Genomic DNA, 17,099 nt, shown 5'->3' on the forward strand with positions numbered 1-17,099 from the left:
TTTTCAAACCCCCCCCCCCCCCCCAAATTTCACACCCGAGTCTGCCTTCTGGTCTGGGTTAGAAAAATACCTTCAAACCTACTGCTTGCATAAGAGGACAGACACCGCTTGAAGCCCCTGACACCTCCAGATCCTTATTGATGGTTTTCCCTGGCCTCTCAGGCTCCCAAAGCTCCAGCAAAAAGCCTGGAAATCTGGAAAACCACGTCCCTGGCCCAGGCCCCAGTCAAGAGGGCTCTGAAGGGCAGGATCCCAGGGGGTCTGGGGGCCTGGGAACCACCAGTGCAGCCAGCAGGAACCCAAGAAGGTCTCATAGCATCACCCTCAGATATCTGAGGACACTCAGCCAAAGGGCTGCATTTCTCTGATGAAAACTTCTTGATGATAAACCACAAGCCCACCCCACCAGGTGCTGGAATTAAAACCCTCTAGAGAGAGAAAGGGTCAAATCAGTGGTTTTTTTGGAAGGAGAATGGAGCATCCCAAGGCAGATGCTTTAAATGGATCTTCCCTCCATGTTTTGGTTTGGTTTGATTTTCCAGCAGAAATCCTGAAAAAAAAGGGGGTTTTATCTCACACCAGAGTGGGAGAGGCTGCATGTCCCTCGTGGAGCTCCTCAACATCACTTCCAAGCCCAGAATTACTTTCCCTGGAAACACAATCATCTCAGCTTCCTCCAGTTTTGGTAAAAGCCATGATTCCCTCCCTACTTCAGATGCTTTGCGTGTCAGTGTTGGGGCGGGGAGAAAAAAACCTCTGTCCCCTAAGCAACAGCTATAGCAGGAGCCCTAACAGCCAGGAGCTGCTGTGGCCACCCTGGCACCACCAGGGCTCACACCAAGCAGGGTTAGACCAACACCACCTCCCCAACACCCGCAGCCTGCACCAAGTATCAGAAAAAGTGGCTGAACGCCCCTCCTCCCGCTGGGGCACACAGAACAATTTTGATGTGCTGTTCCCACCTGTCAAGTGTTGGTTGTGTGGTTTTTTTTAATTATTATTATTATTAATAGGTTTGTTATTTTTAAAAAAAATCCCCATATGTGAGAGCTGAGTTCAGCAAATTACCGCAGCTGAGCGTCAGCACAGAGAGACAGGAGAGCAATATCATGCTCAGTGGAATATTTAACAAGCGCTGATTGCCTGGAAACCTGACTTGGTGAAACCTGCAGGAAAGAAACAGACTTGTAAAAAAGCCAGCGAAATAAATAAATAACCTGCTGAGAGCAGGAGAAGGGGAGGCAGCGGGCAAGCTGAATATTCAAAGCCTGCCTCCGCCCCGTCTCCCCCGTAGATCCGCCTGCCAGAAGTGCAATGCAGGGCTGAACTCTACAGGGAGGGGGTCCAAAGGGGTTGATTCCACTTCTGCTGATACCAGCAGGAATAACTCCACCAAAACCCAGCTGCACTGGGCTGTGGACTCAGGCCTGGGCTCATACTGGCACTCAGGGACTTGGAGGAATCCTCCCCCAGGGCACTTCTCATGGAGGAAAACCCAACAGGGACTGTTTCCGAGGTGCTGGGCTGGGGAGATGTGCAGCCTCACCTCAACTCAGCTGTGGGATCTTACCATTCCCCGGCCAAGCCGTTGGCTGCCAACTCTTGTGCCTTGACTTGCCACCGTGTAAATCAGGGAAGATGTCCCCTGAATGCCAACGATGGGCATCTGTGGAATGCAGAGGGCTGACCAGAGCAAGAGCGAAGAAGTCAGCACGCAGGCTGAGGGAGGGACCTCTCCAAGGCTTGCCCCAGCTCCATGAACCATCATCCTTCCATTGGGTTAATGACAGATATCACCATGGGTGACACAGCATTACCCAGCACCATCACAGCCCTCTGCCACCACTTAGTATCATAGAATAGAATCATAGAATGGTTTCGGGGTGGAAGGGACCTTAAAGATCATCTCATTCCACCCCCCTGCCATGGGCAGGGCCACCTCCCACCAGCCCAGGTTGCTCAAAGCCCCATCCAGCCTGGCCTTGAGCCCCTCCAGGGATGGGGCAGCCACAGCTTCCCTGGGCAACCTGTTCCAGTGTCTCACCACCCTCACAGGAAAGAATTTCTTCCCAATATCTAATCTAATCTTCCTCTCTTTCAGTTTAAAACTGTTACCCCTCATCCTGTAGCTCCACTACCTGATCAAGAGTCCCTCCCCATTTCTCCTGTAGCCCCCTTTAGGGACTGGAAGGGGCTATAAGGTCTCCCCAGAGCCTTCTTTTCTCCTGGCTGAACAACCCCAGCTCTCTCAGCCTGTCATCATAGCAGAGGTGCTCCAGCCCTCTGATCATCTTTGTGGCCTCCTCTGGACCCGTTCCAGCAGGTCTGTGCCTTTCCTGTGCTGAGGACTCCAGAGCTGGACACAGTACTCCAGGTAGGGTCTCACCAGAGTGGAGTAGAGGGGCAAAATCACCTCCCTCGACCTCCTGGCTTCCCTTGTGGGACTCACCCACAGTGCGACACTATCCCAAACCCCAGGTGAACAAAGCCTTGGTGAGGGTCCTTCAAAGCCTGGGTCCACCACGGCTCCAAGGGACCTGGTGTCCACTGATTTCAGCAGGCTTTGAGCTCGTTATCACTCTTGCAAATCCATGCACAGGCAGCTGCAAGCCCGAAACTTGTGGCCGAGCTGAGGGCCACCTGACACAGGCACAAAGAGATGGGCAGCAAAGGCTGCAACACCGTGACCACAGCCATGCTTCCTCCTGCAGCACAACGGCTCTTCAGCAAAGCCAAATTCCTGTCTCCAAAGGGTTTTCTACCGGGGCTCTATCAATCACACGATAACGCACTCATGATAAACACCCCCTCCTGCAGCCCTCCTCGGGGAGGACAGAAAACAGGTACCCAATAGGGCACATTTTCAATGTTACAGGGATTTTTTTAATTTTTTTTTTTCAGTTAGACTATGAAAGCACTTTTAAAAATTCAAAGACAACTTTTCCATTACTTGTGCCTTTGCTCGGCTTTGATATTTTTTTCCTTATACTTTCTTTTCTTTCTTTCTGTGTGTGTGTGCACGGCTTTTTTTCCTTTCATATGGATAAAATCAGAAGACAATTAATATTATAGGGCTTTGAAGTCCCCCTGTTATTTATAGAATTTTTTTCCCTGAAATCAAAAATAGGTAGATATACTGCAGTGATGGGCATATTTTAACAAATCAAAACAGCTTTTAAGTTCTGTTGAGTGAGAGATCACAACACTTTCACCCTTAAATCGCCAAAAGACCTGTTACCATCAAAATGAAAACTCATGCCTCTAGTCCAGAAAGTGCTCACGCTTATTCAGCTCCCTGAGACCAGATTCACTGCTGAATTATCTTGAAAAATTAATGCTGAAATTTTCAATGGATTTAGCAGACATTATGCAGATGTAACCACGGAGGATTTCACCTTAAATTTTCCATGGCACAGTCCTTCTTTCATCTTCCTCAACAGTTTGTCAGGATCCTTTTCTACCTACCCAGAGGGAAGCACTGGATTCAGCAATTTCACCTCCAAATAAACACCAGTGCAAAAGTCAGCCCGACACACAAGACATGGAAAATGTTTGCAGGGAAGAGTTCAGATCTTCTGACCAAAGGTTGGCATGGTTTTTGGTCATCACCCAGAACACCGGTTGCTTTAGAGAGGTGACTGTGGACATCGATCCTCGGGAACTCATGAACCCATTAATTCTCTCCACGGCAACCTACTGGGACTTGTTAGGAGGGGTAGGGGAAAAAAAAAAAAAACAACACTTTGAGAGCATAATAAAGTGCTGAAAGGGCCAAGGGTCACAATTATCAAAATCAGACCGAGAGCGCGGAGAGAAAATGCCCGCCAAAATGAACTGCTTCAACAACCCAAAATGGCTAATTATGTAGGAAGAGAGACATCACACCAAGAATAACCATAATGAGCTTTGATTACACGGCGGCTTTCGCATTTTATTCTTTCAAATACCCACCAAGCTCTTTGAAATTCAAGAGTTCTCTTATGTTAACATCAAAAGGTAAGAGCGCATGGAGGGCTGTGTACTTAGTCACCGTGAGAGATGATTAGCAAATTAAGAAAGGAAAAAAAAAAAAAATAGTCCCGGGTTTAAGCAAAAAAAAAAAAAAAAAAGAAAAAAAAAAAAAAAGATCCCCGGGTTTAAAAAAAAAAAAAAAAAGTAAAATAAAAAAAAATAGTCAGCACAAAGTGCTAATTATACAGTTTCTGCGCAACACCTGGCTTGTTTTTGCTTCTTTAATCAGGCTTGTTTCAGCTATGGCACAGACTCTATACGGTGCCACCGCTGCCGGAGGAAGGAGGTGCCTGGCTTTGTCACTTCCCTGCCTCTGAAGGGTCTGGGTGCAGACAAGGCAGTGTCACCAGGGGAAGGTGCGAGCTGCTAGCTGCCCGGGGTTGCTGCTTCTCTGACTTACCAGAGCCAGAAAATTAAAGCCGCGATATTCTCCTCACTAATTAACCATTTAAATATTTGATGTAGCATTCACAGCCTTCACATCGGGACTTTTGCCAAAGGACGTGTTTTGGTTTGTCGGCGAGAGGTAAATAAGTCTCCTTGTTTCTGTTCTGAGCTCCCCACCAAGTTTGAAGAATAAACAGTAGATAAAACAGGACTGTCTCACGCTCTTCCCGACAGGTTGCCAGCACAACAGCCTCCTACGCTCCTCTCCTGCCCAGCCCACAACACCGCTGACCGGCCGCCAAGCTCCCAAAATTAACTTGCTGGACAGAGTCACAGCCTGATGGTCTCTGAAGGTCCGGGGAGCAGAGCATCACCTCAGGCTGCCTGCGGTTCTCCCTCCCCGGGCAGGCAGAGTTTCTCTCCCCAGCACTCCCAGGGATGCTCCCAGGGATGGGGCACACACCAAACCTCGCTCCCTGGACCTCGCCATCAAGCACGACTGCCCACCCAATGGTGGCCCCATCTCAGCCTGCAGAGGAGGGATGGGAAGGGAAGAGGATGATATTCGCATAAGCAAGGCATGGAGTAGATCCGCCTGACCACAGAGGATGACACCATAGAATCATAGAATAGAATCATAGAATGGTTTGGGTTGGAAGGCACCTCAAAGATCATCTAGTTCCAAACCCTCTGCCATGGGCAGGGACACCTCCCACCAGACCAGGTTGCTCCAAGCCCCATCCAGCCTGGCCTTGAACCCCTCCAGGGATGGGGCAGCCACAGCTTCTCTGGGCAACCTGTTCCAGTGTCTCACCACTCTCATAGTAAAAAATTTCTTCCTGAGATCTCATCTGCACCTTTTTTCTTTCAATTTAAAACCGTTTCCCCTTGTCCTATCATTACCCTTCCTGGCAAAGAGTCCCTCCCCAGCTCTTCTATAGGCACCCACCATGGGGAGGCACTGCTACCCATTGCTGTCAAGAGCCCCAGCACCCAGCCTGGCTCCAGGTGTTGGAACCTGCCCATGCTGCTCCTTCCCCTCCAGTGACTGCTACAGCCTTAGGAAAATCCCTGGGCTCTCCCTCTGGAGGAGCTGGGTAGCTAGAGCTGGGCAACAAGTTGGGTTCCCTTCCTAAATCCAGACTAGCATGGGATGGAAAGAGAGAAAAGAAGAAATTGTGGAGTTTTTTTAAAGAATGCCTCTATTGTTTATTATCTCCCTTGCTCCTGCCTTCCCTCCTTGGCTTTACTCACAACGTCCTATCCCCATACTGTTGGAGACTCTCATCATCTGTAATGTACTGGGCCTTGGAGCTTGAAATACATGAAACTGAACCCCAGGGAGGGGATAAGAAACTTGGCCAAGGTCAATTGAAAAGGGAGTTAGCTGGAATAACCACACAACGGCAGCTGCTTTGCTGTCTGCAGAGAAAAAAAAACAAAAATTAAAAAAAAAAAAAATCTCAAGAGCTACCTTGCTATTCACCATCTCCTCCTTCCTGGGCTCTTCTCCCCTTTTCTACTTCTTTTTCTTGTGACACCCAGCTCCGACTACCTGGACACTTGTTTTGTATTCACAAGCATAGTTACCTACGCATTTATAAATGCCAAGTACATCATTTGCAGAGATTTGGGCATTCGATTAATTTAGCTTTTGGTGGTTTGTTTTTTTTTTCCCCCCCTTCTTTTCTTCCAGCTGGCAAACGGTCAGAGAAAACATCATGAAACTTTTAAATGAATTCATTATTCAGCACAGTCCACTAGCTTTTCTCAATAGCTCTGACGATGCAAATTGTTCATAAATGGACTGTCACAAACGCTGGCAACATGACTCGGGTACGGGGTGCTGTGGAGACCACGCGCTGGTGCCTCTGCTTCATGGGTCAGAGCACTCCCATCCTCACCCAGAGGCAAACGCGGCGCGCTGAGCCTGTGACAGCCCTCAGCCTCACCACTCGGTGAGAATTAAAGCTCTCAAGCACCTGGGAACAGAGCAGGAATAGCTAAATCCCTCCTGCTCCTCATGTGCGTGGGTCCCATCTGCAAGATGTCCATCCCTGCTAGAGGGTGCCTTCACCAGCATTCCCCTCTGCCACCCCTCCACGTTTACATGGGGTCCTGTAAGAAGTGCTCCCTTTTGTGGGGAGACAGTCCCCCATCATCCCACGGCTTTGGACAAGCCAAGCAATGTCCCTCAGCCCTGTTTCCTGCTCCTGCCATGGTGGTTAACTGAGAACATCCATTCCACAAGGGGGCTGGGAAAATCAGGCTCACTGGAACTCAGCAAACCGGGTTTGCAACTCAAAATCTTCCACCAGCCACAGACAAATCACCTCTCTGCTCCTCAGTCTGTCCATCTGTCACCTGGGTTACACCAACATCACACCATGGAGACGCGACGGGGAGGACAGGGTGGAAGAGCTGCCCATTTTTCTCACCGCCGTGCCCATTGGAGACACTTGGCCACAGACTGCTCCGAAAGGCACAAAGCAGTGTCAGGAGGACAGAGTTTGCTGTGACTAGGCACGGAAAATGATCCATGTTGTTACAGCCACCTTGGGATGGAGTCGTTTGGAAGATCTAATTAAACTAAGCATTTGCCAAGCAAGGCTGGGGGGAAACCAGAGCAGTCAGAAGGCACAGCAAATTAACCTACAGAGGCTGAGGAGGCAGATGAGCTCTCAGCTGGGTCCAAAAACAGGCAAGGACATGGCAATACAGGCAAGGAGATGTGCACAGTCATGGCTGGAGAGGAGCAGAGCAGGAGTTGCATCACCAGTTCCACTTGCCACCAAGGCTGGTACCTGTCGGGCTGGCTGTATCAAAGCAAGCCTCTAAATACTGCATCCAGGAGGAACACAGGGAACCCTGATTCCAGGAGGCCACCTCCAAACCATGGAAACCAGAAAAAGAATGAACAGCTCAGGAGAGCTCAGCATCTCAGCGCAGGCAGAAGGCAGGGGAGATGGGGACCCAAAGACTTTCATCTCGGTTCCTGGGATCAGTCTCCAAGAAAGAGAGCTCAGAAGGGGCCCCAGAGCTGAGGAAAACCTCCCCAAAGACAGAAAACAAGCACCGGAATCACCAGGGCACGTGACAAAGCTGTGGTGGAAATCACATGCAACCGGGCAAGGAAGGCAGTAAAGCCAACTAATCAAGTCAAGCAAAGGAAAGAAGAGGAGCAAGGAAGAAAATCTTTTCATAGCTGGAAATCAGAAACTTCAGAGGGCAATAGCCTAGAGGAAGAAGGAAAAATTCGAACTATGTCTTTCAACCTTGCCATCATTGCAATGGACAGGTCTCTAATGAAGCCAGATAAAGGGGTCCAGGCATAAGAGCCATATCATGGGTCTAACATCTTTCATGTGACATCACCCATGATTGTACCTGCCAAGTACAGTCAAGTGCTGAGTTATGGGGAGAAATAAAGTCCATTCCTGCACTTTATACGTTATAAATATTCTATATTTCAGGGGTTAGACCACTGCACTTCACTTTGCCTTGCCACCTCAGTTACAATGGGTTCTGGAGGATGGGAAATGCACTGTAAAGGTAAAAGAGAAGGTCCAGGATGAAGGAGCTGGTACACAGCACCATGTGTCAGAGCTATGACACCCAAAATCCACACACCCTAGAGAGAGAAAGCGGTGATAGGTTATTAACCGTGAAGCAAAGGAGATGGGATTGGGCATGAAACCATAAAGCAAAGCAGGAATTCAATTTCAGGACTGTCAAACCCACTTGTGACTCCTTCCTCACCTGAGGAAGGATGCTGTTTGCAGAAAAGAGCCCAGCGAGGACAGACAACACGGTGACCAGGGCACAGCTGAAGTCCCACCCCCTGGCCAGCAACCCCAGTCTGACCAGTACCAATGACGGCAAGAGGTCCCTGGAGAAGCCAGGGTTTAACTGGCAAGGCTTGCAGCACGTCACAAACCTTCACTAGGTGGGCACGAAACACACCTGCAAAATACTTATCACTGGCACAGAGCAGAGCACGCCCAAGCTCAACACAGAGGAACCCATCAGCCAAGACCTGGAGGTAGACCCCTCAATGGCCACTAAATCTTCCTACAAGAGAACTTGCAGATCGGAGGCACACACTGTGTTTAAACACTGATTTCAAAACACTGCGGTGAAAAAGAAGCCTTCAGTCTATCCACTACAGCAAAACACAGCCAAGAACAAACCGACAAATGAAGGAATGGCCGCGAGCCCAGAGCGCTCCACCGTGCATCCAGAGGCGTACGGAAACCGTCCTTGAAAATCCAGTCTGCATCTGCACCATTAGGGCTTCTCTAATTAGGAAGCCTTTCTGGCACTTGCTGGGTCACTGGAGAAGCTCAAACAGCAGTGCTGGAGCAGACATCTGCAGAATAATAGCTGTCCCCAGCGGGCTGGGACAAAATACAGCTGAGCACCGAAACCCAGCTGGATAGGAAACCTCTTATCCCAGGCTCTGTCTAATCTTCTGCTGCTCCCTGAAGAACACCCCATGCTAGACCCTGAAAAGGCAGCATAGCTACTTACTTTTCTGAGCATCCCACTGCAAAAACCTACTTCTCAGAGAAGAGCTTTCACGCTAATTTCTCCCAGTAATCATTTGAGACCATAGCTGGTAGGTCCAGTCATAGAATCATAGAATGGTTTTGGTTGGAAGGAACCTTAAAGATCATCGAGTTCCAACCCCCTGCCATGGGCAGGGACACCTCCCACCAGAGCAGGTTGCTCCAAGCCCCATCCAGCCTGGCCTTGAACACCTCCAGGGATGGGGCAGCCACAGCTTCTCTGGGCAACCTCTTCCAGTGTCTCACCACCCTCACAGGAAAGGATTTCTTCCTGAGATGTCATCTAAATCTCCCCTCTTCCAGTTTAAAACCGTTCCCCTTCATCCTGCGGCTCCAGTCCTTGATCGAGAGTCCCTCCCCATCTCTCCTGCAGCCCCTTTAGGGACTGGAAGGGGCTCTAAGGTCTCCCTGGAGCCTTCTCTTCTCCAGGCTGAACAACCCCAGTCCCATTGAGCGCAAACACATTCAGCCTTTATTCATGAAAACCTCTATTCCACCTCGTTGGTTTTTTAAAAGGTTTTATAAATAAGAGTATTTTCAGCAAAGGTGGGAGCTCTCACCTCCGAATTGTCCTTAGCAGGGTCGACCTGGCCTCATTGTGGAAGGTGATGATGACGCTGGTGGGCGGCAGGTCCTGGCGATAGCGCAAAGTTGTACACCTGGGAGGGAGAAAGAGGAAAAGGCCACTCAGCAGCTGGAATTCAAAGGGGGAACTCCATTAATGCAGGCAGCAGAGTCCATCACAAGATGGTCCACCAGCCGCTATTTAGGAAAAAAAAATCAAAACCCAAGAGTTTTTCTGCATGAATCTTTTCTGAAGGAGCCCAGAAACTGCCAAGTCAGTCATGGAGGATTAAAGCAGCAAAAAAGAGCTTAAATGTCATTAATAGGACGGGATGAGAAAGGAGGCACCCAGACTGCAGCCCTCTTCTCTAACCATTGCTTCCCAGCCAGCTTACCCTCCTGGTGCCACCAGCCTCCCACGCCAATGGGCGATGGGAAGATAAAGGCCCTCCCTTTTTACATCCCAGAATTGTAGGGGTTGAAAGGGACCTTCAGAGATCATCTAGTCCAACCCCTCTGCCAGAGCAGGTTCACCCAGAGCAGGCTGGACAGGAATGCATCATGGGGAGTTTTGAACGTCTCCAGAGAAGACGACTCCACAGCCTGCCTGGACAGCCTCTTCCAGTGCTCTGTCACCCTCACAGTAAAGAAGGGCATTATATTAGTTAGGGCAATTCCACCTCCAGCAAAGATACTCCTTGCTGACGTTAGCACAACGGCATCAGAAATTAGTCCTTCACACCGCAGGTGAGGTGCTTGCAGAAGGCCAGCTGCAAGTCTTACCCTACCTCATGGCTTTCTGAGCTTCATGGGGCCTTCGGTATCATCTCAGAAGTACTGTTTTATTGTGATGAGGTGTTTTTTTCTTTCTTAAATTGAAGCAGTGGCCCGAGCACTCCTGCACTCACCCAGCTGGTGGCACCAGCAGAAGTTAAGAGCATTGTTGCAGCTCCAGCTCTGAGCTACCTCTCTCCCACCTCCCAAGACAGCAATTTCCACCAGCCAGCTGCAAGGTAAGCCAAGTCCCCTTTCTAAATTGATTGTTTCCTTATTCATTCTGCCTTAATGGCATAACCTGACTACAGGGAAGATTAGGATTTAACACTTTCCAAGCCAGCCTGCAGGAGCTGAAAATCCACAACTTCAACCACAGCCCCAGGAGGAAACATTGCAGACGCTGTAATGACTTTGACCTTTAGCTGATGAAATTTGTGGCTTTTATAGACCGACACCAACATATTCCTAGCTCAGGAAATCTGGATACACCTCTTACTTCTGTGCTGCTCTTTCCAGGTCCCTGTCAGCCCCTGTGATGGCCTTAAGAGGATGCCACACCAGTGGCAGGAGGGCAGCTGATGCCAAGCCTGAGGAGCTCCTCCTCACAGCCATCGTGCCCCTTCCTATTCACGAGGCACTTGCCCGCTCTTGTGTCACTGCCCAGGTGTTACCACTAACCATCCTCAAATCAGGAAAGAAAACTGAAAAACCACTCTTTCAGCAAACCACCAGTTTCCTCCTCCAAAGCTCTGGCCCATGGTATCTCCAAGGCGAAGCAAAAACGCATGGAAAAATTAAGGTGGGGATGGGGAGGAAAATGCAAACAACAGTAGCCAAATGCTGCTGGTTTATGCTGGCAGCACAGCATGTTGCACCTCGGAAATGCCAAAATGCTCGAGATGCTCTTTTTAATGAGGGTTTTTTTTTTCACCTTTTTTGGATTTTGCAATTTAAACTGCATTTCCCATTACTTATAAAGTGACATAAATGAAAGGAAAAAAGAGTGAGCAACAGGTGAAATAATGCCAAAGATAAGGAAAGAAAAAAAAACATTTGCAAGCTTATACTAAATTGGTTGCTGCCTTCTCTCATCAAAACCCTTCCCAAATCCTGCCTCTGCTTGACCAAAGCAGATTTCTCATTGCTACCCTGTTCTTTCAGCGTAGTCACCAACCCCCAGAATTCGTCATTCAACCAATTCTAATTCTAGGTCCATCCTCAAAGGACACTGAAGTTGCACGGTCCCTCCGCACGCGGGAGAAAATTCAGTGACATTGCCCCGTGCAACAACACCCTCATTCATCACAGTAACATCTCAGGGATGCTAAAAGCAGTTGGTTTCTGAATCACTAAACAGCACCGGGTGGTGCCCTGAGCTGCTCAGCTGTGTCACGGTGGCCCTTTCCATCACCAACTTCAGCTGAACTTTCCCAACTCCATAGGATGGGAAAGAAGCAGCTGCTGGTGATGCTGCTGCTGCTCAGAGCCTGGTTTTCCACGCTCAGGCTGGGCTCCTGCTCGCTTTGCAGAGCTGCAGAGACAGGCGACGATTGCTCTCCCTCTGCTATTTATACACCATTATCTCCCAACCCTTCCCAGATGCGTGTCCTCCCACCCATTGCCAACGCGACACCAAGGAAGGAGGGGGGGAGGGGGAGGGCTTGTGTGTAGCAAACAAGGGGAGCTATTTCTGGAAAAGAACGAAAGAGTGTGGAAAATACAAAGCCATCAATACTTTACTTATGTTATTATGACAGTTAAGAAGCTAATAAATAAAGCCTGGGCGGATGCGTGCTGTATCACCCACCGGTGGGAGTGCCGGGGACATTGCACGCTGGATGAGCCCACCAGGGCTGTGACGAAGGCTCCTCCTGCGTGACAACTACTTGATTTTTTTTAAAACTCCAGATGTCTAGACACCCAGATCAGCCTAATTCGACAACACGCACCAGGAAACCACTCAAACATCTCGTGGAGCACCTCCAAGGCTTGGTCACTGGCTCTGTGACTCACCCCTGGCTTGTTGCGTCCTAAAGACTGGACTGATGCTACAGAATGGGCAGGGACCTGGCAGCAATCCCAGCCTCACATCACCTCTGTGACCAGCACTGGGTCACTCCCCTCCCCAAAAATCAGCCCAAAAAGGGTCAGGCTGAGCTTCTGCATCTGCCAGGGCTCCTCCGGGATCCCTGTGTGTCCCCAACTCTGTCCTTGCCCAGGATTTTCCCCTTTCCTTCAGGAGTTCTCCCAAACTTTCCTCCAGTTGGTCCTTTCTGTTGTTTTTTTTTTATCCCTTTCTCCCCCAGTGTAACTGCAGCTAAACATCCCAGCTCCTCAGAAGGCAAATTTCAGTTTAAGTTGTTGACTACAAGTGTTCTTTTGGCACTTGCTTGGGTAATAAAAACCACAGCTTGGAAAAGCATTAAATCCAGCATGTCCAGAATTATTTTGTGTGACAATTACATCTGGGGTAATTTCAATTTAATACCTCACTGCAAGTGAAAATTGCAGCATGCAGCCCTAAAATTGCTGTAATAATGAAAATAAACCCGCTAAGAGCTGCCTGTGCTACCTCAGGCTGTCACTGGATAAACGTTTTGTGCTGCTTATGGTATTTTCATAGGTCACCCAATTGCCAACAAGAAAAAAAAAAAAAACAAACCCACAAAAACAACACCTAGAACATTTTCAGGAAAACAATAAAATTTGGAGGGTTGAAGAGTTGTTTTTTTTTCCAGATTGCTCACAAAAAAAAAAACAGGAAAAAAAAACAAGAAAGGGGAAAAAAAAAAACAACTTAAGTACATTACTTATTGTTGCAGTGTGTTGAAATTCACAGGCTGAAGTCATGTGAAGTTTTGTACTTTGAAACTTTAGTATGGACCAAGGTCCCTACTAAACTTTCCTAACTTTCATCTGATGGAAAGTTTAACTTTTCTGTTTTAAGGTCATTCCCCATTCGAATTTGAAATAATTTCAGAATCAGAAAGTTATGAATGGGGGCATTCTGGCTACATCTTAGGGATCGCCCTTGGAAAATCCCAGCCCTGCTTGCTGTACGTCCTTCAGGGCGGAAGGAGAGGAACATCTCATCTCCGTGTTCCCAACATGCCGTTAACACGTGGGTACCTTGGTCATACCATTGTGCCTAAGCCCTGTCTTTGAACCGAAGCAAAATTACAGGCGATTTCCATGAAAATACTCTAAAAATAGGGCCCCTGGGCATGATACGACTTAGATCTATATAGCAACGTATGCGGCGAATCGTATGGGAGCTAATGAGTTCATAGATCTTCCTGCTGGACAGGACCATGCGCTGTCTCGCCTGACCTCTGGGTAATAGAGTCTTTGGCATTTTTCCCAGTTATCCGTGCGTTTCTCAGTTCCCCGTGCACTAGGTCCAGTGACTTCAGTCTGACTGCAGAGTACCTTTCAAAAAAATCATTACTTCACGCCCTCCAGAGGTGGAAAATTCAAGAAGCACCGTTCATGTTACAGTCAATACATCAGTCTCATGCAACAGTATAAAAGGGATATCACAAAATGGTATTTGCATGAGTGAGCACACGGAGGGGTCAGTGGCCTTCCTCATGACCCTCATCACCACCCTCAGCTCTTCCTGGCCTTTCCCAAGCTATTCTTTCTGCACGTTGCCTCAAAATGTTTTGTCACCCAGCTTTGAGAGACCTTCCAATTCCTACTTCATCTTTCCAAGATATGCCAGCACCTCCTTCTATGGGTACATTTGCACCCCCTCAATTAGGACAATTCCTAGCAAGGCTGCCACCTGGAAGGAGGGTTGACCATGGTCTGCCTTGCTGCAGGTTTCCAGTACCCACTGCTTGTACATCCTGCAATTGGGGTCAGGTCTGGGACAAATACCTACCAAGAAAGTTCTGGGGTTTCTTCCATAACGCTAAGAGCTTTGATGCTGAGCACTCCACCAGGACACACCACAGTTTGAGCTTGAATGTCACTGCTCAGAGCACATACGTGACCTTTGTGCCACTATAGGAATCACAGAATCACAGAAGTTTCATGGTTGGAAGGGAACCTTGACATCATCAAGTCCAACCACAAAAAAAAAAAACTACCAAAAGAGCCCAAAAAAACCCACTTACCAAAAAAAACCCACAAACAGACACAAGCCAACAATCTCAGGCACTAGAGCATGCCCTGAAGAGCCATGTCTACACGATTCTTAAATACCCCCAGGGATGGTGACTCCACCACCTCCCTGGGCAGGCTGTTCCAGTGCCTGACCACCCTCTCAGTAAAGTAATTCTTCCTAATATCTAATCTAAACCTCGCCTGCCACAACTGCTGCTGGGATTGCCACCAGCTAGAGACCCTCTGGCATCTACCCTGGTCCTGCAGATGCACCTCAGGTTGGCCATGACCACGGGCAGGTTGGTGCCACCAAAACACCAAAAGGTCTAGAGCAAAGAGAGGCTGAAGAAAACAGTTGGAAGGTGGAGGACTCCAGAAAGCAGCCATGCCAAAAGGAAAGGAGAAAGGAGGAGTCGTCGGGTGTCAGCTGGTGATAGCCATGTGATTGCAGAGAACTCCAGCTGAAGTTCAGCTTGCCAAAGTGAAAAAAATGCCCTTGAGAAAGGCTGGTAGGATTTCTCTGTGCTGGATTGGCACACGCCCCAGGTTTGCATCCCCAAAAAGGGACTGAAAAACTCTCCAGGGTGGCATGAAACAGCCTCAGGGGCTGCTGGGGCAGGGAGAAATGGGAGCGATCCAAAAAGGGAGGAATCCCTGGTAAAGCAGACAATTTGGGGCTATGCAAGGGTGAGGAGCCACATGTGCAACAAATATTCAATGGTGGTTAGCATCAGAGCCATCAAGGAATTATTTAGCAGGCTTTAACTAGATGTAATTGGATAAAACTGTAAGGAAGACCAACAGGAAAACACTGCCAAGGCGCTGAACCGGTTCTGGATGTAGATCAGACTCCCAGAGGAACCTGTCCAAGTCCCCGCCTCTCCCCTCCCCAGCATCTGCTACCGCAAAAATACTAGAAAAAAGGCAAAGGGCAGGAAAAGATGAGGTCTTCTCAGCCTCTGTGTTCTTCTGAAGTCCATGTGCTACCATGAATGTGATGGCCACAGCCACTGTTTACCCTGAAGGCAAGCAGCTCCAAGCCTTGGCAGGGGACCACCGTGCACACTTCCCACCAGGGCAGGGACCTGCAAACAGGAATCTGGGTTCAACTCAACTGCGGGTTGACCAGAGAAGGTCAATCATCTTGGGTTGAGCAAGGAGGACATTCTTCTACACAGCTTCTGGAAACTGAAGCAGTGCTATATTTGGCTAGTGCACAATTAGTATTTCCTCTAACTCATCGCCTCTTTTGGTCTCTTTCTTTCTTTCTTTCTTTTCCCTGCAAGATAGGTATCTAAAAAATTAATCAAACGGCTAAATTCGAAGAAAGGGGGAAATGCAAGAAGGCAAAAATAACCTTCCGTGCACATGACGTGCTGCTGCTGCTGCTGCTGCCTGCAAACCTCAAAAGCGACGAGATGATGCATTTATAATTTATTAAAAATTTGCTGGATTTTTGTCTTTGGAAAAGGGGAGGGGGGGGGAAGAACCTACTAAAAAGGAAGGAGAGAATAGCACGGCTGCACTTAAAAACAAGTTAAACTAGATTGTGTGTCTTGATTTTCAAAGCAGCTCATGAATAATTCAGACTTCTAGAGCCCTCTGCACAGACTCAGGGTCTGTCTCACTTCTTGACTCCCCCCCACCCTTCCTTCCTCAGAACTGAGGCAAAAAGAAAAAAGAAGCAAACAAAAGTGGGGGCAGAAAAAAAAAAAAAAAGGAAAAAAAAGAAAAAGAAAAAGAAAAAAGAGCCTTCTTTGTTTTCAGTAGAATTTTAAACCGTGGCCAAATTTCTGATGCCAGTTTTACTGGAATATCAGAGCTGACATCAAAGGTTTTCACTCAGTGAAAGTAAAAGCAAAATCTGGCACCTTGCACCTTCCTGGAAAGCCACCAATCCTGTATTAAAGATCTTTAGAAGATGGGACAACCCAAAATTACATTCCAGAGGGTCACAATCACCGATGTAAAGATTCATTAGGGAGGCTGCTTTCTGACCAGAGCTTCCTGGCACCACGTGGCAAAGCAAAGAGGTGAAAGTCCCCATCCCCACAACGCCTCCGTAGTCATACCTGGAAGAAGCACAAACCCAACTCCACGCTGTGACAGCTCAAAACCACTTCAAGCATGCAGGGGTCTGCAGGGCTTTCAGCAAAAATCCACCCAAATGGCCCCGAATCATTGCTTGTGAGCACCCTTTTGCTACAGTTGATGGAGGAGGACTTTGAGGCACTGAGTAGCTGAAAAAAACCAACCAAACAAGAGTTTGATGGAAGAAACTGTCTCATGGCCTTAATTATCAATAGTAGCGAGCCTTTGGAGAATTAGTTCCATTGCTTACTAATACTCGACTTCGATTTCAGCCTCCACACACATATTGGGTCAATAGAAAAACTGAGACAAGCATGAAAGTTAAACAAACAACTTCATTCTGTCAGAATTACTCGGAGCAAGTTATCAAAGTAATCGATGGCACGTAATAACGGTAAGACAGATGGTCAATATCTTATAGCAGTCAAAGGCAGAGGATGGCTCTAGCAGAGAGTGATCAATGGCACCCCAGGAACGCCAAAGCACTTGGTGATGAAGCCATGTCCATCATGAAGTCATCAGCGGACCCCGGCATGGTTCAGGAGGGCGGTGCATCGCTCTCTGCGATGGGCACTGGGAAAAGCAAGGTTT

The 17,099-nt window shown here is 48.3% G+C and overlaps 1 protein-coding gene across 1 annotated transcript in view; it reads right to left on the reverse strand.

The window, feature by feature from the left end:
- GALNT14 (polypeptide N-acetylgalactosaminyltransferase 14) overlaps positions 1 to 17,099 on the reverse strand; it is a 121,453-nt gene that overhangs the window by 31,242 nt on the left and 73,112 nt on the right. Inside the window, exon 3 of the mRNA XM_014950454.1 lies at positions 9,527 to 9,625. Within this exon, the coding sequence (XP_014805940.1) occupies positions 9,527 to 9,625 (99 nt within the window). The remainder of the gene's footprint in view (positions 1 to 9,526; positions 9,626 to 17,099) is intronic.

This window comes from Calidris pugnax, unplaced genomic scaffold (assembly GCF_001431845.1).
Source record: "Calidris pugnax isolate Ruff unplaced genomic scaffold, ASM143184v1 scaffold24, whole genome shotgun sequence".
NCBI classification, from domain to species: Eukaryota; Metazoa; Chordata; class Aves; order Charadriiformes; family Scolopacidae; genus Calidris; species Calidris pugnax.